The following is a 9,672-nucleotide window of genomic DNA, read 5'->3' on the forward strand; positions in this document are numbered from 1 at the left end:
GTTTTGGGTAGTAACCGCCGTAACAAGCAAGCTACTCCCCACTTTTTTGTGAATGCAAATCCTTTTTTCCACATTTCCTCTTGCTGTTGAAGCTTAGAGCAATGTTGGACTCTTAGAGCAATGTTGGAGTCGCATTAACCGTGTGTATGTTTATTGAATAAGGGTATTATCTCCAGGTAGTAGCCGTCATTCCCGCGAGCCACCCACTCTTCATTCATGTCCTCTAGACTTTATGGATCCACAGTGTTTATCCCACACCCCTTTGAAGTCCTTCACAGTTCTGGTCTTCACCACTTCCTCTGGAAGGGCATTCCAGGCATCCACTACCCTCTCCGTGAAGAAATACTTCCTGACATTGGTTCTGAGTTTTCCTCCCTGGAACTTCAAATCGTGACCTCTGGTTCTGTTGATTTTTTTCCAATGGAAAAGGTTTGTCGTTGTCTTTGGATCATTAAAACCTTTCAAGTATCTGAAAGTCTGTATCATATCACCTCTGCTCCTCCTTTCCTCCAGGGTGTACATATTTAGATTCTTCAATCTCTCCTCATAAGTCATTTTATGAAGACCCTCCACCTTTTTGGTTGCCCTTCTCTGGACCGCCTCCATCTTGTCTCTGTATCTTTGGAGATACGGTCTCCAGAACTGAACACAGTACTCCAGGTGAGGCCTCACCAAGGACCTGTACAAGGGGATCATCACTTCCCTTTTCTTACTCGATATTCCTCTCTCTATGCAGCCCAGCATTCTTCTGGCTTTAGCTATCGCCTTGTCACATTGTTTCGCCGACTTCAGATCATTAGACACTATCACCCCAAGGTCTCTCTCCTGCTCTGTGCACATCAGCCTTTCTCCCCCCATCGAATACAGTTCATTCGGATTTCCACTCCCCATATGCATGACTCTGCACTTCTTGGCATTGAATCTCAGCTGCCATATCTTCGACCATTCTTCCAGCTTCCTTAAATCCTGTCTCATTCTCTCCACTCCTTTCCAGTCTGCCCAGTTATTCCTCTCCACACCGTGGAGGATAAATCCCAGCCGCCTGCCTAAGTGCCTGACCTCCTGGAAGATTTCTCTCTCTATCCTCCTTTCTAGTCTGATATCTCTCGGCAGATGAGCTTACAAGGACCCTGACTCCATTCACTCCCAGCTCCCTCCCTCTCCGTGTCTCTTCACCAGCTTTGTAATAATGTAAATGGTCACTGATACCAGTGTCTCACGTGGTCCCTGGTGAGAGGGTCTCAGTGCTGGAGACAGAGAGACAGCTTCTGATTCTGGAGCGGAGCTGACTTCAATGCCGGGCTCCTGGCAGCGGGCCCCTAAGGGCCACAATTTCCCTGCCCTACTCACCAAATTTGGGCTGCATGCACTTCTTCCCACAGGGGCTTTCACAGCACTTCAGATTCCCCTCACATTCGCTTTCCACCGTGCAGTTTTGCATCGTGGAGAAGTCAGGAAAGTGGCGACCCTTCATTCCTCCATCCTTGCGTTCCTCTGGGGAGCCTGCACACAGCTTCTTCATGCGTTCCTCTCTCTCCTTGCTCTTCTCAGAGTTGCAGGGTTTATTACCATGTTTGAAATCATGGTTCTTCTTATGATGCTTCATGTAGTAATCTCTGGGGCACATCCCAGGCTTCTCACTGACCTGTGGGGTATCTAGAGAAGAAAGCATGAATGTTACAGGAGCACTCAGTCCTTTCACACAGTCCCTGATATTACAGGAACACTCAGCCCTTCTGCACAGTCACTACTGCTTCCTGGCAGGTGGTACAGGAAGCTCCAGACTTTCTGCACAGCCTCTGCAGTTACAGGAATACTGAACCCTTCTGCACAGTCCCTGCTGTTATAGGAACACTCAGTCCTTCTGCCTAGTCCCTTCTGTTATAGGAACGTTCAGCCCTTCTGCACAGTCCCTGCTGTTATAGGAACACTCAGTCCTTCTGCCTAGTCCCTTCTGTTATAGGAACGTTCAGCCCTTCTGCACAGTCCCTGCTGTTAGAGGAACACTCAGCCCTTCTGCACAGTCCCTGCTGTTATAGGAACACTCAGCCCTTCTGCACAGTCCCTGCTGTTATAGGAACACTCAGTCCTTCTGCATAGTCCCTTCTGTTATAGGAATGTTCAGCCCTTCTGCACAGTCACTACTGCTCCATGGCACATGGAACACTCAGCCCTTCTGCACAGTCCCTGCTATTGTATAGCATACACAAAAATACTAAACTGTGTTCCTCCGCCTCCCCTCCCCTTAATACTAATCCCAGGTCACCCCAACTTTTGAGGAGCCAGGGGGTTTACAGTATCTTACCTTCATGAGTACCTTGGGCTCCAATGAGAGTGATCAGGGCACATAAGACCAGGAGCTCCATGTCTGCAGCTTACTCTGGACGTCAGCCTCAAATACACAGAGAAGCAAGGAGCAGCTTTCTCTCTGCTTCCTAGAGCAATGGCCCTCGCTCCCATATTTATAGCTCCCAAAGTTGGAGGAATCAATAGGAGAAGCCGAGCATGGCTGATGGGATTATCCCAACACCTGACCCTGTGGTCACCACCAGTGTCTCCCCCAGGGGTGAAGAACATTTCCTCCAAACAGCGTCCTGAATGCCTCCTTGTTTCCAGACACCTGCAGGACCAGCCTGGGGAGCAGATTGGGGGGTGGGAGGGGGGTCTGTCCTTATCAGGTTATTTATCAAAGCAAAGCATGCTGGGAGTCAGGACCCTTCTTCTGTCCTGATGAAAGGGAGCGGTGGGATGATATTTCATAATATCTAAAGGACAAGAAAACACTAGACATAAAATGCAATTATGTTTGTGCTTCCTCGTGAGGTCATCGCCTGGAAATTATCTGTAAAATAACAGATTAAACCATCAGGTGGCTCAGTTCTGGTGCCAAGAGAGCTAATTTCTTCAGGTAGTAGAGGAAAACCTCTGAGAGATTACGGTGAGGGGTGAGGAGAGAGGAGAGGGGAGGAGGGAGGACTGGGATAGGAGGGTATGAAAGTAAAGTCTCTCTCTCCTGCTCCTGGTAGTGGGTTTAGGGACAACCAGCACTAGAGCCATTGTTTCCTCCACTCTTTTGACCCTATCCCCCCATCACCATCTGGTAACACTTACAACTCTTCCCCCTCCCCCTATTGCCCCTTTCCACCATGGACCCTTAGACCTCCTATTACTTCTGTTGCTATTTATCATTTCTAAAGCTCTGCTAGGCTTACCCAGTGTTACGCACCCCACCCGCAGCCATCCTACGTGCGGGCCTGCTCACCTTCATGGTTCCATAGTGGGTCCCGGGACGACCTCCCTCGTGATAGTTGCCAGTCCTGCCAGGCTCCGGTGTCCTGCGGCAGCGGTCGCCGGACCTTCCACTGCACGCCAGGCCTCACGCTGAGGCTCGGCATCCTCGGCCATGTTGGCCACGCCCATACGCACACGTGCGGACTGCCCAAACTCATGTAGGGCCAAGGGCGGGTCCTAGCTCCACGGCGCGCCCTGATTGATCCCTCGTTATAAGGAAGTTCCTGTCACTGCTTCCTTGCCTTGGCAATTGGGTCGGTTTGTTTTAAGATTGCAGCTGCACTTGTACCTGTTCCTGCTTGTTCCTTGTCTCGTTCCAGGATCCTTCTGTTCCAGTTCTGTTCCTGACTTGTTCCTGCATCCTAGTTCCTGTGTCCTGCTTGTTCCGTTTTCGTCTGACTGTCTACCCAGGTAGTACCCTTGGACTGGCTTACTGGTACTGACCTCAGCTTGCTCTTGACCTGCCTGCCTGCCTGCCGCCTGCCTCAAAACTCAGCCTGCCTTTGACCTCGTCTGACCTCTGGTATCTGACCCCTGCCTTGCTGACCATTCCTCGTACTGACCTCTGGATCTTGACCTTTGCCTGCCTGACCTCGTCTCCAGATTCTGGCTCTGTTCCTCGCCTTGTCATCACCAACTCTGTTCTGGTTCTCCGTGCTCCAACCAGCAGCCACCCTTGAACCCAATCGTGCTCCCCCTGTCTCCGTGGGCACGCCGGACTTTCATTCTCTCAGGTGACCCTGCGAGGCCCACCTAAGTCCAAGCGGCCTGGGTCCCTATGGGCTCCTCCCGGGGGGACTTCGGGCTTCCAGTAGTGAAGCTCTTCCCAGCCTCTGTCTCCACCAGTGCTCCGCCCCCTGGGGGCAGTTACCTCCTGTTCCCTTTCAGGAAGCATTCCATCTCTGCCCCAGGACAAGGGTCCACCCCCGAGCGCAACAGGTTGCCAAGGCCATGGACTCGGCGGAGTCTCCCGTCTCCAGGGCCCTACCAGGACTGGCCGCCACAGTGAAACAACATCATCAAGCTTAAGAGACACTGGCCTCTTCAGGCTAATCCCGCCAACTGGTCTCCTGAGGCAGTGGTAGCTTTCCTGACACTCAAAGAAGTCTTTCAAAAAAAGCCGTGTCACCGCCATCCAGATCCGCATCGCCCATTCATCGTCGAGGTCGACGCTTCAGACGTCGGCGTGGGAGCGGTCTTAAGTCAGTACAACGAATCCAATGTGCTCCATCCTTGTTCATTCTTCTCAAGGCGGTTCTCACCTGCTGAGAAAAATTATGGAATTGGAGACAAAGAACTGCTCGCTATAAAACTGGCCTTTGAGGAGTGGTGTCCCTGGCTGGAGGGTGCTCAACATCAAATTCTAGTATACACCGATCACAAAAACTTGTAGTATCTCCAACATGCACAGCGGCTCAATCACCATCAGGCAAGATGGTCACTGTTTTTTTAACAGGTTTGATTTCCTACTCAAATATCGTCCAGGAGATAAGAACATCCGAGCTGATGCCCTATCACGATCCTTCTCTTCTGAGGACGTGTCTGATGACCCCCGTCACATCATTAATCCCGAGAGGGTGGTTCTTGCAGCCACTCATGCTATACCTCCTGGAAAGACGGTTGTGGCCCGGAGTCTAAGGAAAAAACTGATGAAATGGGCACATGATTCCCGCCTGGCCAGCCATCCTAGACAGAGCCGTACACTTGCCATGTTCCAACAATATTATTGGTTGCCAACAATGAAAGAGGATTTGCAAGCCTATGTGGCTTCCTGCGCTACCTGTGCAAAACAAAAACCTCCTGCCGGACGTCCCTACAACCCCTGCCAGTTCCAGATGAGCCCTGGACACATATAGTGACCAGTTTTGTAGTAGACGTACCACTCTCCAATGGGAACAATACAATTTGGGTCACCGTTGATCGCTTCTCTAAAATGGCACATTTTGTGGCTTTCCCAGGCCTACCATCTGCCGCTGAACTAGTGAAGCTTTTTATCAAGCATATTTTCCGCCTCCATGGGATACCTAAACACATCTTGTCCAACAGAGGTGTGCAATTCACCGCAAAATTCTGGAGAGCACTTTGTCAAAAGTTTGACATCTCCATGGACTTAACCTCTGCTTATCACCCACAGTCTAATGGGCAAACTGAAAGGATGAACAGAACGCTTATGCAATTCCTACAATCTTATGTGAATACAAGACAAAGTGACTGGGCAGAATTACTACCGTGGGCAGAATTAGTTAAAAATTCTCATCCTGCCAAATCCACAGGATCCACTCCATTCCAAGTCGTCTATGGTCACCAATGACATCCTCCTCTGCTGCTATCCTTATTTGTGGCTTCACCAGCAGCCCAGACCACCGCAGCAGAGTTACTACAACTCTGGAGACAAACAAAACATCTGCTCCTTAAAACAGGCCAGAGAGCCAAGAAGACCTATGATGCTCACCATAGGAAGGCACCTCAGTTTCAACCTGGAGACAAGGTCTGGTTGAGTACCAAATTTCTCCATCTCAAACAGCCATCGGCACGTTTTGCACCTCACTATGCTGGACCCTTTGCCATTCTCCGACGCTTGGGGAATTTGACGTACAGCCTGAAATTACCTCCATCCATGAAAATACACAACACCTTTCATGTGTCTCTGCTAAAGCCGCTTATACTTTCTGAGTTCTCCAAGAAGACCCTGGAACCAACTAATCTGGATGCTGAAGATGATATTGAATACAAGGTTGATTACATCTTGGATATTTGTAAGAGAGGCAAGACTTGGGAGTATCTCATCTCCTGGGACAGTTATGGACCAGAGGAAAACTCATGGGAACCACTTGACAACATCATTGACAAGGACATGGTACGTCGTTTCCACCAGACGCATCCTTGGAAACCCAAACCCCCAGGAAGGGGGCCTGGAGGGGACCCTTTGAAGGGGGGTACTGTTGCGCCCTCCCTGCCTTACCGCTTTTCTACCTCTCCCCTCTCCTCTGGGAAAGATGGCTGCTTCTGCTGCTGTTTGACGACCTCTCCGGCGTCCCCGGGCCGGCATGGACGATTGCATTTGCCATGTTTTCTCCTGAGGCCCCCTAGGGTGTGCACGTGCACACTATCTGCTCCTTTGAATGTGTCATGGCGAGAACCTCGGGGTCGGCTCCACCGCATTTATTTTTTATTTATTTATTTATTTAAAAGTTTTATATACCGCACAATGGGGTAGGGATCTATCCGTCTAGGCGGTTTACAAATTAAAACATACATAATTAGAACCATACACAAAAGGTACATACAGCAATTAAAATACATTACAATAAAATACTTAATATTTGTTGACAGAGATTTAATGCATTGCATTGTGTAAAAGATCTTAATGTAAGCTATATGCATGTGTGAAGAGATAAGTTTTTAGTAGTTTTTTGAATTCTCCACGGTTTGTTGTCAATCGGATATGGTCTGGAAGAGAGTTCCACAGTGTCGGTCCAGCAATGGAAAAGGCATGTTTTCGTGTCAAAGATAAACTAACAGATTTTATTGAAGGAATTTCCAGAATACACTTATCAAGAGAGCGGAGCTGTCTGGTTGGCCTGTAAATTCTTAGTAATGAGCATAACCAGGTAGAATTAGCATTGTATAATAGATTATGTATTATGGACAATATTTTGTAAGTTATACGAAATGCTTTAGGAAGCTAGTGTAGATATTGTAATGTAGGTGTGATGTGGTCTCTACGGGATACATTACACAGCATTCGAGCAGTTGCATTTTGTACCAGTTGTAATATAGAAACATAGAAATGATGGCAGAAGAAGACCAAATGCCCATCCAGTCTGCCCAGCAAGTTTCACACTTTTTTTTTCTCATACTTTTGGTTCTATTTCCCTTCCACCCCCACCATTAATGTAGAGAGCAGTGATGGAGCTGCATCTAAGTGAAATATCTAGCTTAATTAGTTAGGGGTAGTAACCGCCGCAATAAGCAAGCTACACCCATGCTTATTTGTTTACCCAGACTATGTAATTCAGTCCTTGTTGGTTGTTCTTCATTCCCCCTGCTGTTGAAGCAGAGAGTTATGCTGGATATGCATTGAAAGTGAAGTATCAGGCTTATTTGGTTTGGGGTAGTAACCACCGTAACAAGCAAGCTACTTCCCGCTTTTTTTGTGAATGAAAATCCTTTTTTCCACATTTCCTCTTGCCGTTGAAGCTTAGAGCAATGTTGGAGTCGCATTAACCGTGTGTATGTTTATTGAATAAGGGTATTATCTCCAGGTAGTAGCCATCATTCCCGCGAGCCACCCACTCTTCATTCACGTCCTCTTGACTTTATGGATCCACAGTGTTTATCCCACACCCCTTTGAAGTCCTTCACAGTTCTGGTCTTCACCACGTCTTCTGGAAGGGCATTCCAGGCATCCACCACCCTCTCCGTGAAGAAATACTTCCTGACATTGGTTCTGAGTTTTCCTTCCTGGAGCTTCAAATCGTGACCCCTGGTTCTGCTGATTTTTTTCCGACGGAAAAGGTTTGTCGTTGTAGGAAAATTAGGTTCTTACCTTTGCTAATTTTCGTTCCCGTAGTACCATGGATCAGTCCAGACAGCTGGGTTATGCCTCCCCTCCAGCAGATGGAGTCAGAGAGAAAACTGAAAGCACCCCCTAGATATACTGGTGTGCCACCTGCGATCCCTCAGTATATGTGATATCAAAGCAGAAATAAAGAATGAATCACCTTCAACTGTACCCCCAAGAGAATGTCACGATTTTGTGAACTATATCATAACCTAAATGACCAGATCAAGTAGAAACCTCCTTGAGAACAGGTAAAACCAGACATAACAAACAGGACACCACAGAACGAACAATAAAACACGAGGAAGGAAGACACTTCACCTCGAAACTGTGGCATCTATTACCAATACAAACTGTAATGGAAGAAAAGACCAGAAATGGAACACGAGCGGACTCCCAGAAGTACTGAGGGCGGGCGTCTGGACTGATCCATGGTACTACGGGAACGAAAATTAGCAAAGGTAAGAACCTAATTTTCCTTTCCCTGTACGTACCAGGATCAGTCCAGACAGCTGGGATGTACCCAAGCCGCCTTAACTGGGGTGGGACCCTGAGAGTCCCGCTCGGATTACACTGCTCCCAAAGGACTCTGCAGGAGGACCACGAACATCCAGGCGATAATGCCTGGCAAAAGTATGCCATGATTTCCATGTGGCCGCCCTGCATATCTCTTGACAAGAGACCAAGTGAGTCTCTGCCCAGGAAGTCGCTTGAGATCGCAGGGAATGAGCCTTAAGCCCAGCAGGAATAGGCTTACCACATCCAACATACGTAGCCGCAATAGCACCCTTTAACCAGCGTGCAATCGTAGCTTTGGAAGCCTGAAGACCCTTCTTGGGTCCATTCCACAACACGAAAAGGTGATCCGACTTTCGAAAGTCATTGGTAACCTCCAAATAGCGTAAAAGAATCCGACGGACATCCAGACGCCTCAAGTCCCTACCTTGAGAAGACCGCAGGTCCTCATCCGAAAAGGAAGGTAATTCCACCGTTTGGTTGACATGAAACGCGGAGACCACCTTGGGTAGGAAGGAAGGAACAGTCCGTAGGGAAACCCCTGACGCCGAAATGCGCAAAAACGGTTCCCTGCAAGAGAGAGCCTGAAGCTCCGACACCCGACGAGCCGAGGAAATGGCCACAAGGAAGACAGCTTTGAGCGTCAGATCCTTCAAAGAAGCCGCCTTAATAGGTTCAAACGGAGCCGCACACAAGCCACGGAGTACCAAGTTCAAGTTCCAAGACGGGCAGGGAAGCCTGACGGGAGGACGCAAGTTTCTAACCCCTCGCAAGAAACGCGCCACATCCGGATGACTCGCAAGGGAAGAGCCTTCTACCTTACCTCGCAAGCAGCCCAAGGCCGCCACCTGAACTCGAAGCGAATTATACGCTAACCCCTTCTTCAATCCATCCTGTAAGAACATAAGGATATCCGCCACGGACGAACGTCTGGCTGAAGTACCCACCGTGTCACACCAAGCATGGAAAACTTTCCACACCCTCGCGTAGGCGAGCGTAGTGGACGACCGACGGGCCCGAAGGAGAGTAGACACCACCGCGTCCGAATAACCTCTCTTCTTCAACTGCTTCCTTTCATAAGCCAAGCCGCCAGACAAAAACGATCCGCCAGATCGAAAAATACTGGACCCTGACGAAGAAGATTGGGAAGATGACCGAGACGCAGTGGGCCGTCGACTGCTAGGTTGACCAGATCCGCGAACCACGGACGCCACGGCCATTCCGGAGCCACGAGGATCACCGGACCGTGATGGTACTCTATGCGTCTGAGCACTTTCCCTACTAGGGGCCACGGAGGGAAC

The 9,672-nt window shown here is 49.1% G+C and overlaps 1 protein-coding gene across 1 annotated transcript; it reads right to left on the minus strand.

Annotated features, from left to right (window-relative positions):
• Positions 1–1,342: 1,342 nt before the first annotated feature.
• LOC115083410 (WAP four-disulfide core domain protein 2-like) lies at positions 1,343–2,366 on the minus strand. Its single transcript, XM_029587215.1, has 2 exons — positions 2,306–2,366; positions 1,343–1,656 (listed from the first exon to the last, which is right to left on the minus strand). The coding sequence occupies exons 1-2, from the start codon at positions 2,364–2,366 to the stop codon at positions 1,343–1,345; spliced, it is 375 nt and encodes a 124-aa protein (XP_029443075.1).
• Positions 2,367–9,672: the final 7,306 nt, after the last annotated feature.

This window comes from Rhinatrema bivittatum, chromosome 2 (genome assembly GCF_901001135.1).
Source record: "Rhinatrema bivittatum chromosome 2, aRhiBiv1.1, whole genome shotgun sequence".
Classification (NCBI taxonomy): Eukaryota; Metazoa; Chordata; class Amphibia; order Gymnophiona; family Rhinatrematidae; genus Rhinatrema; species Rhinatrema bivittatum.